General features: G+C 39.8%; 1 protein-coding gene and 1 pseudogene across 1 annotated transcript; both read right to left on the reverse strand.

Annotated features, from left to right (window-relative positions):
* Positions 1-139: 139 nt before the first annotated feature.
* COQ10B (coenzyme Q10B) lies at positions 140-17,182 on the reverse strand. Its single transcript, XM_065930902.1, has 5 exons — positions 16,985-17,182; positions 11,924-12,073; positions 7,838-8,030; positions 3,196-3,297; positions 140-1,215 (listed from the first exon to the last, which is right to left on the reverse strand). Exons 1-5 carry the CDS (start codon positions 17,104-17,106, stop codon positions 1,048-1,050), a joined length of 735 nt encoding a protein of 244 aa, XP_065786974.1. The 5' UTR covers positions 17,107-17,182; the 3' UTR covers positions 140-1,047.
* On the reverse strand, positions 5,063-5,159 carry LOC136165744 (U6 spliceosomal RNA; annotated as a pseudogene).
* Positions 17,183-22,408: the final 5,226 nt, after the last annotated feature.

A 22,408-nucleotide genomic window follows, 5' to 3' on the forward strand; every position in this document is an offset into this window, starting at 1 on the left:
AACAAAGGATGATTAATGCAGAAGAGTTGCTGGGCAGGGGATGAAGGAAGGGAAGGGGATTCACACTGATTAAAGGAAGACTGAATTTTGCCCAGATTTGTTTTTGTTAAAGTATTCTGAGACATTTCAATAACCAAAATAACTGTACAAAAAATAAACAAATTAACTTTATTAAGTTACCACTTCAGTCCTTATGTTGATTTGTTTACAAAAATATCAGTTTGAAATACATTATCTAAAGTGAACACACAGAATAAATAGAAAATAAGGATGCATGGTGCTGCAGACACATCAACCAATTTATCTTGATCTGTTGCCCACTGCTGTAGACAAAATTTGACACAGATTCAGCATTACTGACACAGCAGAGTATCAGCGAGAGGGTTGCAAACTATGAGAAAAGTAGTTTAAAACTCTGGACCAAAAAGAACTCTCTGGACCACTCACCAAAAAATAAAAATAAAAAATAATTGTTTATCTGAAAGCTAACCTTAGTATAATACTGAATTATCTACTACTATCCATAGGAACAATTTAAAAATAAGAAAAGTGCCAGGGAACCTTCATTAACAGTATTTTTAAGTCAAAGTTTTTACTTTAAATATCTGATGATTATTCAAATACCCTAAGCCATGAGGCAGGCCCTAAGACAATAAGTTATAAATAGTCTGAAATTAATAACTTAAATGTGATATGGTTAATATAGTACACACTGCATCAGTATCTCAACCAACCTCTTTCAGGTGAGGTAATAATTAAAGAGTTTAAATTTACAGTTTCAATTTCTGCTCAGAAGAGTGATATCAGTATCCCAGCAACAGTGATGACATCCTATTATTGTAAATATGCTAATATACATACTACTCTGAATTATACTTGATTGAATTCTATGTACATGTGGTTCCATATTTCAAGTGCAAATTTTCAACGGTATGGGTTTATAATCAAAGCTGGGTTTGACAAATGCTTTCTGACGTCTGAAAGCAAATGATGAAAGCACTTCCTAAAAGTGAATAGATACGAGTAGGTGACCATTTCCTTTTTTCTTTATGTGTGATGAACTTCATGAAGCATCAATTCCCGAGGTATGTTTGTTTCTGGACCATACAGCTTACACGCTCTTCTTTCAAAGGCAGTCACCATCTGCTTTACAACTTCATCGAAAAACAATGTGGCAAGCTGAGAGTGTAGAAGTGAGCGAAATTCAAAAGAAATCTGTAGGAAAATGTTAATAACTATTTTAGAAAGACCTTTCTTTCACTAAATCTCTACTTAGGGTAATGTGTTTGCACAGTGAAATGGGCTCACTGGCCCAATACCTAAGGCAGAGCACCATGGGCCTACATCTAGATGAGATTTTTAACATCGCTAAGAGGGAGACTTGTTTACTGCAGCAAGCACAAAACAAAGTCAATGGATCTCACTTTACGGCAAAGAGCTTGACTGTATTAAGTTAAAAAAAACTGGAAAAAAAGCTTTGCTAAGTGAATATATTTATCACTTTGGCTTCTTATTAGTGTGTCCCTTTAACAGCTACCTTCCTTCCCAAAAAGAAATGGTAGCTCAGCTGGTAAAGAATCCACCTGCAATGAGGAAGACCTGGATTCGATCCCTAGGTTGGGAAGATCCCCTGGAGAAGGGAACAGCTACCCACTCTAGTGTTCCTGCCTGGAGAATTCCATGGACAGAGGAGCCTGGCAGGCGACAGTTCCTGGGGGGTCACAAAGAGTCGGGCACGACTTCCCAAAAGGAAGTAAGGAAGGGAAGTGATCCCTCTGATAGGTTATTCCCACAAGTTAATATCAGAAAGGTGAGGTTAAGCTACAAACTAGATGGCAAAGGTGCTTCAATCTTAAAGTAGACAAGGATTTAAATTTCATTTATATCCCCTTAAGACTGAATTCAAAGCAATCAGTTTGAGAAATAATGCCTTAAGGATGAAATATCCACTAACTTTTAAAAGTTTTAATTTTAAAATAATTTGGCTTATTAAAAAGTTGCAATAATACTACTAAGATCTCTCATATACCCACCACTTAGATTTCAGGTTTTATATAACCACAGTGCAATTAAAACCAGGAGATTAACAGACAGCTAACATTACTAGATAATAATGCTATTATCTAATCTATAGAGGTTTCATTCAAATTTCCCCAAGTGTTCCATTACTGTCCACTAATTTTTATGAAAAAATTATGAAATGAAAATGAAAGCAACCTAAGAGCTGAGACCAGCATACAGTAATTAACTCAAAATTATATTTTAAAATGTAAGCCTGAGGTGCAAATACAGGAATCAACTCATATAAATAAAAAGTCAGACAAGTGACTTTAAGTTTTCTATAGCTAAGGTGATATGAACAAGAAAATACCAATACCATAGTGCTTAAATTTAAAAATATATTTTTCCTTTGCATTTTATTTCTGCAACTCATAAGATGAAAGATCAATGTACAGATTTCATTTGGTGTTACACTGTTACTAAGCTGGTAGTAGGTAAGACATGTGTCTTATAATCTATGGACTTGTAAAAACTAGAAAATAGAGAAGGCATTCAAGGTTTCAGGAAAGAGAGAAAAAGAGAAAAGGTCATTAGCATTCTTTCCTTTTTTTTGGCTGTGCCAGGCGGCCTGAGGGATCTTAGCCCCCGGCCAGGGATTGAACCAGTGTCCCCTGCAGTGGAAGTGTAGAGTCCTAACCACTGGACTGCCAGGGAATTTCCCCTAGCATTCTGTCTTATAAAATTAGTGCCCTAAAAAAAAAAGTCAGTGCAGAAAGAGATATTCAATACTCAGAAATCTGAGATTAAAAAAAAGTCTTATAGTAATTGCTATGCATAAGCATGTGTGTGTGTGCATGCGCGCGCTCAGTCGCTCAATTGTGTCCAACTCTTTCCATCCCCATGGACTGGGGTCCGCCAGGCTCCTCTGTCAAGGGGTTTTCCAGTCAAGAATACTGGAGTGAATTGCCATTTCCTACCCCAGGGGATCTTCCTGACCCAGAGAGTGAACCTGAATCTCCAGCGTCTCCTGCATTGGCAGGCGGATTCTTTGCCACTGAGCCACCTGGGAAGCCCAATTTCTATGCATGCAGTTTACTAATTATAGCATCTGGGTTCTAATAAAGATGAACTACTCCTTCTTTACCAACTTTATCTGATATTTGGAACAAACAGAGAGCTTTATTCGAGACTTACTGAAAAATCCAAAGTACAAGTTCTTGGGTAGCCAGGAAGACCTGGGCTGAAACGCCAAGCAGTCTCCAAATGTTTGAAGAGCTTCCCATCAGTACAGGATGCCTAGAACAAAATGAAACAAAACCAAACCAAACAAAAAACAGTAAAATACCAGTTGGATTGTCCAGAATCTACAATTGAGGATGCTTTAGTTGAAACGAAGTATTTTTATAGATTAGACCACAGGTGACAAAAAGATCTCTTTAGCTCGGTACTAGGAAGAGATCTCTTGCTGACATAAGCCGTTTTCCTTCCTCCTGGGATTCCCAAGATTACTGCCGGTTCTCTCTTCCATTGTCACCCACTGCTACTTCAGAGTTCTCCCCCCATAACAAAACAGGGAGTTACTATCTGGAAGTTTACTTCCAGCTCTGCCACTTATTAGTGATCCTGAACAAGCTAATTCCCTGTATTTCCTTAACTTTTAAAATGAGCATAATGCCTATTTTTTACCATCATTATGAGATGGCTAAATTTAATACTTGTAAGGAATCTGGCATAGATCCGTAGAACAATTCTGTAACTCTTGCCTGCCCAAAGATCTTCCTTATCAATCACATTTAGTCTTTCTCTAACTCACTAGTCTTTATAGGGGCCTCTATGGTTCTAGTTATCTTATAAGTCTAGTCCTGACTCATTGCTTTCTGACCTCTCATCTCTTCAGTGCTCCTTATTTCACAGATGTGTGTACACTGAAACATAATACATTGATACTATGTGCAGTGCAATCTGACACATCCCATTCTCTATCATTAAAAAATGCCGGTTGAGACCCATCCGAGAGTTGCCTTCCACAGTGTGAAAAAAGGTGGCCAGGACCACAGTTACTAAAACACTATCAGAACTGGTTATGACCTTGAATGAAGTTCAACTTCTTTATTTACTATCCTAAGATGCCATCTGGGCCTTATTATACTAGTAGACAACTGACCTCAAGAATATATATGCTATGTTCCCTCAAAAGCAGGCTATTTTTTAACTCGTTTCAAAGTCTTGGGCTTCCAGGTGGCTCAGCTGGTAACGAACCTGCCTGCAATGAGAGAGACCTGAGTTCGATCCCTGAGTGGGGAAGAACCCCTGGAGAAGGTAAAGGCTACCCACTCCAGTATTCTGGCCTGGAGAATTCCACGGACTGTATAGTCCATGGGGTTGCAAAGAGTCGGACACAACTGAGCGACTTTCACTTTCACCACTGTAGAATCATTATAAACTGCACCCATACTAAAAAGCATTTAAAAAGAAATGCTCTATTCACATTATAAAAAATTTTTTTTAACTTTTAATATGGAAACCAGTGAAAGTTTTAAAACTTATTTAGACATGAAAAGTAACAGTCATTAAAGTAAAAAAATCTCTTCAAGGCTTCTTGCCTTCTGAGATGGCCCACACTCTGTGAAGTTTCTTCTAAATAAATCCAGTTCTTATTAAAAAAAAAAATTTTTTTCCCCAAAGCATTTGGCTTTATATTTGGTTCAATAATGAACATCTAATTTTTAAAACCATCAAAAATCCAATAAAATATTATTTCAGTTATCCAACTCTATTTACTTTTTTTTTTTGGCTGTGCCTTGTGGTTTGTAGCATCTTTTGTCCCACATCAGGGATCAAACCTGTGCTCCCTGCAGTGGAAAAGTGGGGTTCCAACACTGGGCCACCAGGGACGACCCTCTCTTGTTTTTAACGGGAGGATAATTGCTTTACAATAATGTGTTGCTTCTGCCATTCAACAATGTGAATGAGCCAAAAGTACACATACTTCCTCTCCCTCTGAACTTCCCTCCAATTCCCCACCCCCCTAGGTGGTCACAGAGTGCTACAGCGAGCTCCCCAAAATATGGAATGGTTCGTGAACTTGCATTCATCCTTGTGCAGGGACCTTCTTTATATTGTTTCAAATTGAGTATATGTGCTGCTGAAGCAAGCACTCCGTTTACTTTTATTTCTAACTTTTTACAACTTTTTCAGTTACCCAACTTTAAGGTAAAGCTTTCCATCCTTCCTTACAATCATGTATGAAGCTTATAAGAAATCTAATAGTAAGGGAGAAGCAGCTGTTGGGAATAATCACTACAATACAGCACCTTCCTCTGACTATTTTTTAGCAAAATGTGGCAGTGCTGTACTTGTATCAGTAACCTAGCCCAAGCACCCACAGATTTTCACTGGTATGTTTTGATAGGGACAATACTGCCAATGAGCTCATTCCTAACAGAGATACTGAACACAGCAAGTAGGCTTCTGGCCATTACAGACTGATGAATCTACATGATGCATGTAGAATCACTGACATGTTAAGTCACAGGCACATCTGGGACAGCTAATAAAAAATGTCACATAGCTTTCGTTGCTTTATTGGTTCTAATTTTTATTGTATGTCACATATGTGTATTAGGTACTAAGATCTAGAACCTGAGCCCAGGGAAAATTAAAAGCTGAACACAGCTGTGTTTTATTCTCAAATATGTCTTTAAATATTAGCACATTAAGTGAGGCAGCTTATTTTAATGGAAAAATAATCTGGGAATCAGACATACACAGTATGAATTTGTGTGTACCTTGGTCTCCAGAACAACCCTCAAATGCTGCCTAATATGCTAAGTTGCTTCAGTCATGTCCAACTCTTTGCAACCTCACGGACTGTGGTCTGCAGGCTCCTCTGTCCATGGGATTCTCTAGGCAAAAGTAATGGAGATGGTTGCCATTTCCCCTCCAGGGGATTTTCCTGACCTAGGAATTGAACCCTGGCCTGGGAATCTTCTGTCTCCTGCATTGGCAGGGGGTTCTTTACCACTAGTGCCCCCTGGGAAGCCCTTTAATAATAAACTAGCACATTAAGTGAGGCAGTTTATTTTAATGGAAAAATAATTTTGGAATCACACATACACAGTATAAATTTGTGTGGGCTCTTAATTTCTCTAAGCCTCCTAAAATTAAGATAGTAATATATAATACATACTATTATAATTTAAAAAAAAGCTTCCTGCCTCCTTGGCAGTGCTGAAGGTTACTGAAATTACTATGAACATCTGGACATACAGGAACACAGGAACACAGCAGTGAGAACTTCATAAACAAAAGCCCTCATGACTGAGGATTCAGAGATGAGAAAGAAGATCTCCCATTCCCTTAAGTAGCTCGATTCTGTCAAGCAGAAATCCAAAGGAAGAAAGAAGTCATACAAGAGTGGTAAGAGAAATAAATCAAGCACATGCAAAGCCTAGAGGAATCACCGAGGTACAGCAGACTAGCCGCACGAAAGGAAAGGACGAAAGCAGGCTGGGATCTGAAGGATTAACAAGCAAGGAATCAAGTTCATTACAGATAGAAGAGGGAGCAACATGCAAAGGCACAGGGCTGTGGAATAAGTATGGTACATTCACGGAAGTCAGGGAAAGGAAGAAAGCCAGGGGGAGAAAATGATACGGTTTTAGAGTTCTTTAGTTAGATGCAGGATATGTTAAGATCAAAGTTATAAGAATCTGAATGGTAAGAGATTGAGGTCAGGGGACTCAATTGTAAGATTTATAGTCACTGTTGTCAGACAGACTAGAGTCTTGGCTGTGTAACCCTAGGCAAGCTATCTAACTCTTCTAAGTCTTAGCATACTAAACTATACGATGATGGAGGATAATAAAATCTGCATCTCAAAGGGCTGTTGTGAAGATTAAACAATTCAAGTAAAGCACTATAGAGCTTAATACATTAGCTACTATAAGAGAGGCAATGCACTATAGTAGGTAAAAACTTCAAAACTATGAGGCAAACAGGTGAAAACAGTTATAATAACGGTAAAGTCTCAGAATGGGGCACAGACTTTTAAGTGGAGTTGATGTTTTGACAGTGGGACTAGGGTGGACTCCCATGTCTTAGCTTCACTGGACAGTATATTCTTTCTGGTATGAGAGCTGCATGTCCTCAATGACTGACAAGGAGGTGAAAAAGGCACTTAACTCTGGCCAATAACCAAGAAATGATACCACTACTAAATCAAGTGGGCACAGAACCACACAATCCAAGCTCTGAAAGCCTTTGTTCACCGCACTCTAGGAAGTCAAAATAAATGATAATGTAACTCTGGAATTCACCTTTTTCATGTGTTGAAGTCTGAGGACCTTTTCTGTATGTGTACCCTTCTCTGAGAAGGGTAAGATGATTAATACAATGCATGCAACAGTACCTGGCATTTCAGTACCTGGTACATGGCAGGATGACTTCAACAATGTTTATATGCTCCACATTTATATCTTTTCTATCTTTCTTCATCCTCTCACCACTTTCCCTGCCTTAACTTAAAAAAAAAGCACAAGTATCAATATTAAATTAAAACATTTCTCACTTGTGTGGCTGAATCTTTCCTAGAGGTCAGCAGTTCTCAACAGAAGGACAAAAGAAAAAGCTTCTCATTTCCATGTTCTAGTTAAAGTTCTATTTGGAAAGAATAATGCTAATATTGTATAAAATAACACAACTTAAGTGATAACAGTTTTTTTTTTTTCTTCCTCCTATTAGTTTAGGGAAATCTTCTTAAGCTATTATACATGAATCCTTTTAATATATCACTAGTTGAGGAATATTCAAAAACAACAAAAAACAAAAACATTACCTTCACCAAATGAGGTTTCACCAAGGTCACTACTGACGTGTAACGCTCCAGTACAGGTGGAAACCCAATTTCCAATCGTGTTTTGCAGTATCCAGATCTCCTCGATATTATATCTGATTTTTTACACCAAGGAACAAAATGCTTGTAATCCTCCATTCCAGATACTACGTCATACATTTCCTGCATAGAATAACTTAAAAAAAAAGGAAAGGTGTTAACTGCACCTATTTAGACAGTGCATACACACTTTAAATCAGCGGTCCCCGACCTTGGCACCAGGGGCTAGTTTTGTGAAAGACAATTTTTCCATAGAATGGGGAAGAGAGGATGGTTTCAGGACGAGTCAAGTACACAACATTTATTGGATACTTTATTGCTGTTATTATTGCATCAGTTCCACCTCAAATCATCAGGTATTAGACCCCAGAGGTTGGGGACCCCTGCTTTAAACTGAATAAATAATAAACCTTACTGTGTATGAGGCAAGAAGTCACTTGGCACACACATTAATACTGCTTTATAATAAATGGCTGATGAATTATGGTACATTCATACTGTGGAATTCATCAGTTATCTAAAAGGATTAAGATCAAATATACAGTTCACCCTTGAACAACACAGCTTTGCCCTGTGTGGGTCTACTTACATAAGAATTTTTTTAATAAATATTGTATTTGTATTTTTGTTTTACAGATTTTTAAACTAAATGTGGGGGAAAGTTTGTGTTCAATTAGAAGTCACAATATGTGGAATCAAATAAACTAAGGTTTGAGTCTTGATTTTATACAAACTGTTTCAGCTCCCTGCCTGTGGATAAATCATTTATCAATTCCTCATTTTGAAACAGAAATAGTAGTATGCTTTTTTTTTTTTTAACTGCGTGGGGGGTCTGTACTCCCAAACCCTCCATCTTTCAAGGGTCAACCATATACTTTAGAGCAAAGAGGTTTAAAATATATTGTTACATGAAAAAAGGCACAAATATCAAGTGTTTAATAATCGAGGAAATACACTATACACTTACAATATTTCTTAAATAGATAATAAAATTGAATATATCTTGTCTGCTTTATATACAATTTTATTATCCATTTGAGAAATATTATAAGTGTATACTGTAATTCCTCAATTTTAAACATTTGATATTTGCTTTTTCTGAAAATAATTATGTTAATAGACTGTCTGTAATGAAAATATATTTTAAAAGTCCTAAAAGGATACAAATTAAACAATTACCAGTTGTTAATTCAGGAAAAAAGAGTAGGATTAAAAACAGACTAACTCTTTAATATATATATTTCTATTTTTTCTTTTTTTCTGTCTTTTTTAAATTCTTTTTTCTATTTTCTTCTTTTGTTTTTTCTTTTCGTTCTAGTATATATACTTCTAAATTGTTAAGTGTTTATACAAGTATGCAAACATTTTGTAATTAAGAAAAAAAATCAATTCTATAACATAAAAAAAGGGAACTTCTCACTCTTTATGAGCCAGTATAACATCCTGCCAACCCAAACTTCACAAAGAACATAAAAAACAAAATCTATAAACCCGTATTACCTGTGAGTACTGAAGCAAAACTTCTAGGTAAAATACCAGCAAATATAATCCCAATAATATATTAAAAAAATAAAACAATCAAATACAACTCATCTAAGGATGTATGGATGAACCATCCATAGTACATACATAGTATGGATGGTTCAGTACTAAGAATTATTATAACCATATTATTTAGCCAAAACAAAATCATTGTACGAGTCCCTTCACAGATGGTAAAATATAAGAAGCATTACTATTAGCATTAGAAAGAAGCCAATAAAAAAAAAAGAAAGAAAGAAGCCAATGATGCTTTCATTACTGTCATTTGACATTGTTCTAAAATGTCAAAGAAATTAAATCAGAGCATGAAATATGGGCACATGGGTGGAAAATAATTAGGCAAAATTATAAACTGGCAGGTGATATGACTATCAAATCAAAAATCAATCAATCAAGAATTCAGTTAGGTAGCCTGTTAAGAAATATATAAAAACTAATACTGTTTCTATACTAACAAGCAGAAAACAGTAGCATACAAATGCAAAATACCTAGAAATAAATTCAACAAAGACACATCAGGGTTTACAGTAAGGTATCACATGAAGTGAAGTGAAGTCGCTCAGTCATGTCCAACTCTGCGACCCCGGGGACTGTAGCCCGCCAGGCTCCTCTGTCCATGGGATTCTCCAGGCAAGAATACTGGAGTGGGTTGCCATTTCCTTCTCCAAGGGATCTTCCCGATCCAGGGATCGAACCCAGGTCTCCCGCATTGCAGGCAGACGCTTTAACCTCTGAGCCACCAGGGAAACCACACATCAGGGTTTAAATGAAAAAACAAACCCACACTGTGGATACATATAAAGACAACCGGACAATGAAAACCAGACACGTATCATTCTTGGTTTTTTTTTTTTTTCTTCATTCTTGGTTATAGAGTCAACACTGCTAAAGTAGAATTCATCTCAAAATGCTGCAGTAAATAACCACATTCTAAATTTTAAAAGGGTGTGTTTGGAATATGACAGAATGAGTGTTTATGTATGTTTAAATTAATCTTTATGATCATGAAATGAGGCCCACAGAGGAAAGACTAAACAAACCTACTCTTCTCTCCCCATGTTCTTAGACACTTGGAAATAAATGCCAATATAAATCCCATGAAGATATATGAGACCCGGTAGCCTGGAAGCTATTTGCATAAAAGTATACTGTGTTCAAATATCATTTCTAAAACATAGTAGTTTCATGTGACCCTGACTAGGTTGCTTAACCTCTCAATTTTCTTCATCCATAATTGAAAAATACCTCTACAGAGTTATTTTAAGGGTTAAAGGTAAGAGTTCTGGCATAAAGCACAATGCTTACTAAGCACTTCATAAATGGCAGCTATTACTATGTGTTTACGTCAAACAATATATGGGGGAAGGTGATCATTAGATAAGACCAATTTGTAATAAAAATAATTTTAGCACCAGAAAGAATAAGGAAGCAAGAAAGAATAAATAAATATAGTGGGAAAAATAAGCTTTGGAGTCACGACACAACATAATTTCTCAGCTTCAGTTTCTTCATCTTTACAATGGGAAAAATACCTAGATCACATGATTATTGAGAGACTTAAAAGAAACAATATAGAGCACCCAGCAGGCCTGTCAAATGACAAGTTCACAGTCAAAGGGAGATATTATTAGTAATTCAAAAGTAAAGCAAACCAATTCACTATCTGATATCTCATCTTTTTGTTGCCATTTCTGTTTTATAAGACACCAGCTGGGGTCAAGACGTCTACCTATCCAAGTATTAGGGCTTGCTTTACGTGGCATTATTGCTGAACACCAGTAGGCTACAAATTAAACAGCTGTCGCATGACTACTCTTGCCAATAATATCTAAGAGTAAGCACTGTGTGTCACTTCCAGGACTAACATGATTAAACATCAGGTGTATCTTTTTAAGAGATCCTGAAGGATAAGGAGTTACAAAAGTACCAAGTGGGACGGAGCCTGGGTTCTTGCCTGACTCCGTAAACAGTTTTATTGGAACACAACCATGCCCATTTATTACACATTGTCCGTGGTTAGTTCTGGGCTACACTGACAGTGTTGAGTAGTTGCAACAGAGACAGTACGGCCCACAAACCTATTTACCAATCGGCCCTTTACAGAAAAAGTCTACCTACCTCTGCTCTGGATGGCAGGGGCCTCTTAGCATGTTTACATATACTTACCTATGTGTGTGTGTATGTGTGCAGGTGAGGGAGCTATATAAACATATCTGGCCCAACATATCAGTAATGATGCCACTATAAAAAAGAACCGTGTACAAAAATGCAGGACATAAACAGTTTATTTTCTTTAAATGTCAAGATTTAAACCTGTCCTATAAAGTTACCGTATGATTATATTCATTCAACCAATATTTATAAAATAGCAAGGGTGAGAAAATCAGAGCTTGGTCTGTAAGAAACGAATCTAGAAAAAAAGAGGCACAATATTCTAAAGAACATTGTGAACATGCTCTTTTAGTAGACCTATTACTATATACAAACCCTATAATTCTCCTTTCTGAATATTCTTTTCTTTTGTTTATTAATGGTGCAGCAATTCTGAAGAAGGTTCTTGCATGTATCTTCTTAGGCAAAACTGAGGTATGTAGTGGAAGAGTTCTGCTCATCAGTATACCACAGGAAGCTAAATAACTGAAAAGACAAAAATTACCTGATTGAGTAACACTGACAATTAAGAGGAAACAAATTAGAGACGGTTAAATAACAATCATACTTCAGAAGGTGTTTGCTACCTTAGAATATTCCCGAAAAAATTACACATGCAAAAAATAAGCTGCTTGAGCACCATAAAGAAAACTAAAAACACCAGGTTACAGTTAGGGTTGGAGCCTTCAGGCACAAAATCTCTCAGAGTTGGCTTTTAGTCTGCAGACCTGTGTTAACAACATATTCCTGCCCTAGGGTGGGAGAATATTCATTGTCCAATTTTTAACTCACCTACCTTGTTTTCCCAGCTGCATCCACAGGGGTTTCCTCAATTCTTGATCTACTCTATGAGATCTGAAATCAGGTCCCTCTCTTCACTGTGTCTGTGGCAGGTCTGCCAGACCTATTGCGCAATTGATCTTTTACCTTCCAATCTCCATTTCTATGTGTATATGTAAAAACATATGTCAAGGTAATTAGAATGTTAACTGTTTAGGGTACTTCGTAATACAGATGACTGATATGCTCTTGTTCACCTATTTTTAGCCTTTACACTAGTTAAGATTATCGAATAGCTATTATACACCACTATCTGTGCATTAGTTCACATATTTACTGAGCTACTATACTGTGCCAGGCTCTAGGGACATAATGGTGAATAAAACAAATATAAAGATTACATTCTAGTTGAGGATTAAATAAGTCACGAAAATAGAAATGAGTGTGGGGACATGTAATTAGGACCTCCTTTTGATAGGGTGATCCAGGAAGTCCTCCAAGGTTGTATTTCAGCTGAGACATATGGGTAAGGAGGAGTTATTCCAGCTGAGCTATTTCAAACCCTAAAAGATGATCCTGTTAAAGTGCTGCACTCAATATGTCAGCAAATTTGGAAAACTCAGTAGTGGCCACAGGACTGGAAAAGGTCAGTTTTCATCCCAATTCTAAAGAAGGGAAATGTCAAAGAACATTCCAACTACTGCACAGTTGCACTCATTTCACGTGCTAGCAAAGTAAGGCTCAAAATTCTTCAAGCTAGGCTTCAATAGTATGTGAATTGAGAACTTCGGATGTATAAGCTGGATTTAGAAAAGGCAGAAGAACAAGAGATCAAATTCCCAACATCTGGTGAATCATAGAAAAAGCTAGAGAATTCCAGAGAAACATCTGCTTCATTGACTACACTAAAACCTTCGGCTGTGCAGGTTAACAACAAAGTGTGGAAAATTCTTAAAGAGCTGGAATACCTGACCGCCTTATCTGCCTCCTGAGAAACCTGTATGCCAGTCAAGAAGCAAGTTAGAACCAGACATGGAACAATAGACTCGTTCCAAACTGGGAAAGGAGTATGTATATATATATGTATGTATGTGTATATATATGTATATGTATATGTGTGTATATATATATATATATAAAGGAGCTGTATATATATTTAGCTTATATGCAGAGTACATCATGCAAAATGCTGGGCTGCATGCAGCATAAGCTGGAATCAAGATTGCTGGGAGAAATGTCAATAATTTCAGATATGCAGAAGATACCACCCTTACAGCAGAAAGCGAAGAGGAACTAAAGAGCCTCTTGATGAATGTAAAAGAGGACAGTGAAAACTGGCTTAAAACTCAACATTCAAAAAACTAAGGTAATGGCATCTGGTCCCACCACTTCATGGCAAATAGATGGGGAAGCAATGGAAACAGTGACAGACTTTATTTTCTTGGGCTCAAAAATCTCTGTGGGTGGTAACTGCAACCATAAAATTAAAAGATGCTTGCTCCTTGGAAGAAAAACTATGACAAACCTAGACAGCTTATTAAAAATCAGAGACATTACTTTGCCTACAAAGGTATGTATAGTCAAAGCTATGGTTTTGTAGTCATGTACGGGTGTGAGAGTTGGAAAATAAAAACGGTTGAGCAATGAAGAATTAATGCTTTTGAACTGTGGTGCTGGAGAAGACTCTTGAAAGTTCATTGGACTGCAAGGAGATCAAACCAGTCAATAATAAAGGAAATCAACCCTGAATATTCATTGGAAGGACTAATGCTGAAGCTCCAATACTTCGGCCACCTGATGCGAAGAGCCAACTCATTGGAAAAGACCCTGATGCCGCGAAAGATTGAGGGCAGGAGGAGAAGGGGACGACAGAGGATGAGATGGTTGGATGGCATCACTGACTCAACGGACATGAGTTTGAGCAAGCTCCGGGAGATGGTAAAGGACAGGGAAGCCTGGCGTGCTGCAGTCCATGGGATTGCCAAGAGTCAGACGCAGCTGAACAACAACAGCCATGTAAAGGGTGAAATAGGTATGTATGTACATAATGTGTGTGTACACATACATAAGATCTCTCTCTCATACACACAAATGTGTTGTCTGCACATGGGAGGAGGAGAGGTAGATACAGCCCACTCCAAGTACTAAGGAAAGAGCCTGGCAGCATCCAGACTCTCAAAAGATTAACAGTGCAACAGCAGTATAGCAAGCCAGGGGGAGAGCACAATGAAATAATGTGAGAGAGAGGCTGGAGCTGGATCATGCTGGGGACTACTGATCAGGACTAAGCAATTTGGGATTTATTCTCAATGAGATACTCTTAAAGTGTTCCACCTAAGAAAATAATATCTCATTAAATCAAGTCTTTAAGTTATTTTTTTTAACAGAGAAGGGAGTGGCCTGGTGAAATCTCATGTTGTATACAAAATTTGATTCATATAAAATACGATTTACGTATAAATAAAACTTCTTTAAGGTCACTGACATCCCATAGTGTGGCTGGAAGAGAAAACTGAGTTAAAGAATGATTGAAGAAATTGGGGCTATTCAGTAAGAAGATCAGGAGTGGACTGTAAGGAGATCAAACCAGTCAATCCTAAAGGAAATAAACACTGAATATTCACTGGAAGAACTGATGCTAAAGCTGAAACTCCAATGCTTTGGCCACCTGATGTGAAGAGCCAACTTATTAGAAGAGACCCTGATGCTGGAAGGGATTGACTGCGAAAAAGAGAAGAGGGCAGCAGAGGATGAGATGGTTAGATAGCATCACTGACTCAATGGACATGAGTGTGAGCAAACTTCAGGAGACGGTGGGGGACAGAGGAGCCTGGCGTGCTACAGTTCATGAGGTTGCAAAGAGTTGGACATGACTTAGTGACAGAACAGCAATGACTAGTACAAAAAAGAGCAGAATGAGAGAGAAGGCAACAGTGAACTAGAGATGGAGGTGAGATGTAACATGCTATGTGGGTGGAGGCAAAATGACCAAGTGACAATCCATGGGGGTCACATACAGTCGGACAGGACTGAGCACAATAGGAGTTTTCTGATCAGTTTGCATATTACGGTTACAATGCCCTGGACAGCACATCCATCTTCATACTTTATCAAGAACAGTATATCTTCAACCACAATATGAGAACCTTACAGCCATACACATGTTTAAACCATGGAATGAAAACTGAACAAAAGGAGGACAGACTTTTGGTCACTAAACTTCCAGTGAACTGAAGTGAAGTGAAGTCACTCAGTCGTGTCCAACTCTTTGCGACCCTGTGGACAGTAGCCTACCGGGCTCCTCCATCTGTGGGATTCTCCAGGCAAGAATACTAGAATGGGTTACTATTTCCTTCTCGACGGGATCTTCCCAACCCAGGGATCGAACCAAGGTCTCCCACATTGCAGGCAGACGCTTTACCCTCTAAGCCACCATGGAAGCCCAGTGCTACATCCTAAATACTGTATTATAATAAAGGCCAGAATCAGCCTTGCAATGAACTCATAAATTATCTCCCTTTTCATTATCATAAACAGTAAATATTTACACTGAAATTTAAATCTTAATTTGATCACTAAAGCAATTTTTTTTTCTCAAACGTAACAGCCAGCATTTTATAAGAGCAATACAAGCAGCTCTAAAGTATGATACAGTGTTCTGCTTGGAACTTTTTAAAGCTATTTCCTAAAGCAAGGGTGAAGGATATGAGATGATTTTATTTCAGTTTCGACCAAAAAATGTCTAACAGGATTTAGAGTTCATTGGGTTGTTGATATTTTAAAAAATTCGTTGACTCTAAATGTCCTGGAAGGAGCTCAACCAGATTTGTGCTTTCTCCCTCCATCCCGTACAGATTACAACTAAGTTAATTTTAAAAGTTATCTTTAAATTTTCGAGCATAATTTATTGAAGTGTCATTAATAAAAGGAAACTGGTGGAAATATGGAAAATTTCAGGTCTCCTCTTCCACTACCTACCAAAAAAGAACCAACCTGGAAAATCGAAGGCAGACTCTGACTCAAGGTTACAGGACTGCTACCTTAAAGGCAGGGGGAAAAAAATCCAAGTCCCATACTTCGACTTCGGTTTAGTTTAGCTAGCACCAAAGTGGGGGCGGGGGTGGGCAAAGACCGCTACCAGAAACTGGGGAAAGCACCTCTGGCCACCGGACACTCTGGAGGAACAAAAGGGGACTCACTGACAGGCCACAAAGCCCCACGTCCATCAACCCCCAACTCCTGCGCCGCAGTTAGAACTTCCGGAGAACAGCAGCAGTAAGCCGTAGGGGAGGAGACCGGAAGAGCGCAAAGGCACCCCACCCCTCCCATCCAGTGGCTTCATCAGCGGCTTCCAAGTCGCTGAGCGGAATGATTCACCGCCTCTCGCGAGGGCTGGGAACCACGAACACAAGACGGGGCGGCCTGGACAGGCTGGCGACCCTCCGGCCGAGGGGGCCTGAGTTCGTCACTTGCCGAAGGCAGTAGGCCCTTTGTCTACACAGACGCGGAAACGCATCCGATCCGCCTGCCTCACCGCAGATATCGTGGGTCCCCTTGCTCAGCAAGCCGTGGGGAGGGAGAAATTACCCTCGCTGCGGCGCCCCTGTTGTTCATTACCTGACATTCCTCGCAGGCACCTGCGCTGGAGCCGGGGCTCTGGCGGCTGCCGCCGACTTCGGACGCCATCCCGAGACCACCTTTTTAAGGGCTCTTTGACCTGTCCGAGCTGCCATGATCATCTCACTGAAGCCGGTCGCCAGTAAACCCGGACCAGGCCCACGGCACCGCCCTCCTCCGGCGGCCCGGGCTAGGCGCCGCCGCCCTCCAGCCAATCAGCGGGCCCCCTGGGCGGTCAGGCACGCCCCATTTTCCTCTCTTCGATTGCGCAGAGCTGACGCACACTGCCAGTGCCGCAGAGCCCACTGTAAACGGGCTACGTCATCCTGCCGGCCAATCAGAGGGACCGCAGAGCCGCGTGGACGAATCCCTCTAGGCCGGCGGGTCTTTAGTTCCCTCCGCGCTCTGACGTAAGCATCACCGTGACCGCTCACCCTTGCTCCAGCTCGGGAACTGTTCCTGATTCACCAACCGCCGTGGTTCGCTTGAGGCAGCTTCCGGTCGCGAGGCCCGCCACGTGAGCCCAGCCCAGGGGCGGGAGAAAGCCCGAGGTTCTGAGTATCGATTATGTAACTGTACGAACCGGTGAGTGCTGGGCTGGACCTGCCACCCCTGCCGGCTGCGAAGTGTGGCGTCAGTCTAGCTGTTAATGAACGTACCTGCTGTCCTTACGCCGTGAGGTTGTTATGAGGGCAATATAATAAGGTTATGGCCTTAGAGAAGAGACTTGGTTCTGTTTGTCTTCTTTCTGTGTGGCCAACATTTTAACTGGTGTTCATGTATGGTTTGGGTTTCCCTCAGCACATACAAACCGGATTTTGCGTCCATTCACCCATTTCAGGAATCATTCATCAAGTCTTGACATTTGTACTCGCTTTGTTCTTAGGTCCTTTTTAAACTTTTATATGCCGTAGTTTCTTGTAAACTGTAAAGTGAGGGTAGCCATACTGTCAATATTTAAGTGCACACAGTTTTGAGAAATTGTAGCTGACTAAATGAAATAAATATTTATTGACCACTCACTCTGCGCTGTTTTAGGTGCAGGATAAATGAACAAAAGTCTACTATCATAGAGCTTATAATCTAGAGTAGGGGAAATAAATTTTCATTCAATTAAAACAGCGTCAGATAATCATATGCTGTAGGAAAAAGTATGAAAAGCAGATGGAGAGGGCTAAAGTGGGGTGCTGTTTTATATAAGATGGTCAGGTGGGCCTCTGAGAAGGTGATAATGAACAGGCCTAAATGAAATGAGGAGGTGAACTATGTGAATATTTGGGAAAGGAACAGCAAGTGCAAAGGCCTCAGAAACAGTCTTGCCTGTTTTATGAGAAGCAAGGGCTTTGTATTAGTCAGTCAGGATGAGAGTGGTAGGAAATGAGGTCAGAGGTAGGGCTTTTTCATAGTATCTGGGAGGCCGTGGTGCCATCTTTGGATTTTATTCTAAGTGTAAAGGGAAGTCACTTGAGATGACTTGATCTGATTTACATTAACAAATATTCCAGCTTTTGTGTATCTGTATGATTATTATTTTCTACTCTTGCTTTCTTCATTGCAGCTGTTGTTGTTCAGTCGCTCAGTTGTCTGACTCTGCGGACACCATGGCCTGCAGCACGCCAGGCCTCCGTGTCCTTCACCATCTCCTGGAGCTTGAGCAGAGTCATGTCCATTGAGTCAGTGATGCCATCCAACCATCTCATCCTCTGTCATCCCGTTCTCTGTCATCCCCTTTTCCTCCTGCCTTCAGTCTTTCCCAGCATCAGGGTCTTTTCTAATGAGTTGGCTCTTCGCATCAGGATTTCAAAGTATTGGAGTTTCAGCTTCAGCATCAGTCCCTCCAGTGAATATTCAGGGTTGATTTCCTTTAGGATTGACTAGTTTGATCTTGCAGTGCAAGGGACTTTCAAGAGTCTTCTCCAATACTCAGTTCAAAAGCAGCAATTCTTTGGCACTCAGCCTTCTTTATGGTCCAACCCTCACACCTATACATGACTTCTGGAAAAATCATAGCTTTGACTAGATGGACCTTTGTTGGCAAAGTAATGTCTCTGCTTTTTAATATGCTGTCTAAGTTGTTCATAACTTCTCTTTCAAGGAGCAAGCATCTTTTAATATCATGACTGTAATCATCATCTGCAGTGATTTTGAAGCCCAGGAAAAGAAATTCTGTCACTGTTTCCAATGCTTCCTTATCTATTTGCCAAGGAGTAATGGGACTGGATGCTGCAATTCATGGGGTCGCAAAGAGTCAGACATGACTGAGCGACTGAACTGAACTGAAATGGGACCGGATGCCATGATCTTAGTTTTCTTAATGTTGACTTTTAAGCCAGCTTTTTCACTCTCCACTTTCACTTTCATCAAGAGACTTTAGTTCCTCTTCGCTTTCTGCCATAAGTGTCATCTGCATTGCTGACGTTACTGATATTTCTCCCAGCAATCTTGATTCCAGCTTATGCTGCATCTAGCCCGGCATTTTGCATGATGTACTCTGCCCGTAAGTTAAATAAGCAGGTTGACAATATTCAGCCTTGACATACTCCTTTCCCAATTTGGAACCAGTCTGTTGTTCTGTGTCCAGTTCTAACTCTTGCTTCTTGACCTGCATATAGGTTTCTCAGGAGGCAGATAAGGTGGTCAGGTACTCCCATCTCTTTGAGAATTTTCCACACTTTGTTGTAATCTGCACAGTCTTAGGCTTTATTGTAGTCAGTGAAGCAGAAGTAGATATTTTTCTGGAATTCTCTAGCTTTTTCTATGATCCCCCAGATGTTGGCAATTTGATCTTTGGTTCCTCTGCCTTTTCTAAGTCCAGCTTGAACATCTGGGTTCTCGGTTCACATATTGTTGAAGCCTAGCTTGGAGAATTTTGAGCATTACTTTCCTAGCATGTGAAATGAGTGCAATTGTGCAGTAGTTTGGACATTCTTTGGCAATGCCTTTCTTTGGGATTAGAATGAAAACTGACCTTTTCAGTCCTGTGGCCCTTGCTGAATTTTCCAAATTTGCTGGGATATTGAGTGCAGCACTTTAACAGGATCATCTTAAAAGATGATTTGAAATAACTCAGCTGGAATTCCATTGCCTCTGCTATTTTTGTTCATAGTGGTGTTTTCTAAGGCCCACTTGACTTCACACTCCAGGATGTCTGGCTCTAGGTGAGTGATCACACCATTGTGGTTATCTGAGTCATTAATATCTTTTTTGTATAATTCTTCTGTGTATTCTTGCCCCCTCTTAATATCTTCTGCTTCTATTGATATGATAGATGATATGATATGATATGAAGTTGCTCAGTCATGTCCGACTCTTTGCGACCCCATGGACTATAGCCTACCAGGTTTCTCCATCCATGGGATTTTCCAGGCACGAATACTGGAGTGGGTTGCCATTTCCTTCTCCAGGAGATCTTCCCGACCCAGGAATTGAACCTGGGTCTCCCGCATTGTAGGCAGACGCTTTACCGTCTGATCCACCAGGGAAGCTCATTCTGCTTCTATTAGGTCCATACCATTTCTGTCCTTTATTGTGCCCATCTTTGTGTGAAAAGTTCCCTTGGTATCTCTAATTTTCTTGAAGAGATCTCGTCTTTTGCATTCTATTGTTTTCCTCTATTTCTTTGCATTGATCACTTAGGAAGGCGTTCTTATCTGTCCTTGCTATTCTTTGGAACTCCGCATTCAAATGGCTATATCTTTCCTTTTCTCCTTTGCCTTTCGCTTCTCTTCTTTTCTCAGCTATTTGTAAGGCCTCCTCAGACAACCATTTTGCCTTTCTTTTTCTTGGGGATGGTCTTGATCACTGCCTCCTATACAATGTCACGAACCTCCGTCCATAATTCTTCAGGCACTCTATCAGACCTAATCCCTTGAATCTGCTTGTTACTTCTACTGTATAATTGTAAGGGATTTGATGTAGGTCATACCTGAATGGCCTAGTGGGTTTCCCCACTTTCTTCAAGTAAAGTCTGACTTTGGTGATTAGGAGTTCATGATCTGAGCCACAGTCAGCTCCCAGTCTTGTTTTTGCTGGCTGTATAGAGTGTCTCCATCTTCAACTGTAAAGACTTTAATCAATCTGATTTCAGTATTGACCATCTGGTGATGTCCATGTGTAGAGTCGTCTCTTGTGTTGTTGGAAGAGGGTGTTTGCTCTGACCAGTGCATTCTCTTGCAAAACTCTGTTAGCCTTTGCCCTGCTTCATTTTGTACTCCAACATCAAACTTGCCTGTTACTGCAGATATCTTTTGACTTTCTGCTTTTGCATTCTAGTCCCCTCTGATGAAAAGGACATGTGTTTTTTATTTTTTTTTGGTGTTAGTTCTAGAAAGTCTTGTAGGTCCTTCCTTGCAGTTACCCCTTACTGGATGCTTTGTGGTGTGAATTCAAATCCCCAGCTACAGAGTATGTCAAGCAGTTTTGAGTTCAACACGGGATGTAATTGTTGATTGAGGTGGTTCTATTGCTGCATCCTACAAAATTGTTGACTAGTCTGTGTGCGCGTGCTAAGTTGTTTCAGTCATGTCCAATTCTGTGACCCTGTGGGCCATAGCCCACCAGCTTCCTGTATGGGATTCTCCAGGCAAGAATATACTAGAATAGTTTGCTGTGCCCTCCTCCAGGGGATCTTCCTGACCCAGGGATCAAACCCACGTCTCTTACATTTCCTACATTGGTAGGTGGGTTCTTTACCACTAGAGCTACTTCGGAAGCCCTTTGTTAACTAAAGTGAAAGTGAAGTCGTTCAGTCGTGTCTGACTCTTGGCAACCCTGTAGCCTACCAGGCTCTTCTGCCCATGGGGTTCTCCAGGGAAGAATACTGGAGTGGGTTGCTATTTCCTTATCCAGGGGATCTTCCTAAATGGCCTATTAAATGTATTTTTCGACATAATACATGATTTACTTGTGAACTTAATAGAAGGGTTTCTTTTGTTAAATTCACCAAACATTTCTCATAGAACTCTTCTCAGACATAAGAAAATATCTACTGAATTGGCTCATTCAATTGAATCGTTCTCCCTCCCCTGCTCTTCCCCCAAGATTTTGTTTAAGGCAAATAAAGGAATCTTTGTGACAGTTGACAGTGTATGGTACTCATCTGAGTTCTTAGCAAAGGATAGAGTTATATGTCAGAAACTTAAAGGTGATAAACTCTGGTTCAGTTTTAGTAGATGATAGTGCTTCCATATATTATAGGGGGGAAAAAATCTGTTTCAACAATAGGAAAAGATCTGTAGTATGTTAAAACTCAGCAGAGATCTGTGGGAAGCAGTAATTCAGAATTCAGACCACCTATGCTGCCAAAAATATATCTGATACACCACCACCTATTGAATGTTACCACCAAAATAATTGAAGCTGAATCTGGTCAAGCTTGTGGATATGCCAGCTTAAACCAGGGATAGAAGAACATGTTAAATGACA

The sequence above is a fragment of the Muntiacus reevesi genome, chromosome 3 (genome assembly GCF_963930625.1).
Source record: "Muntiacus reevesi chromosome 3, mMunRee1.1, whole genome shotgun sequence".
NCBI lineage: Eukaryota > Metazoa > Chordata > Mammalia > Artiodactyla > Cervidae > Muntiacus > Muntiacus reevesi.

Coding starts and splice junctions, on each gene's coding strand:
- COQ10B (XM_065930902.1), bottom strand. CDS start 17,106: ATGATCATGGCAGCTCGGACAGGTCAAAGAGCCCTTAAAAAGGTGGTC. Junction 12,074..16,984: donor GTGCCTGCGAGGAATGTCAG/GTAATGAACAAC, acceptor TTGTCTTTTCAG/TTATTTAGCTTCCTGTGGTA. Junction 3,298..7,837: donor TGAAACCTCATTTGGTGAAG/GTAATGTTTTTG, acceptor ATTTTGTTCTAG/GCATCCTGTACTGATGGGAA.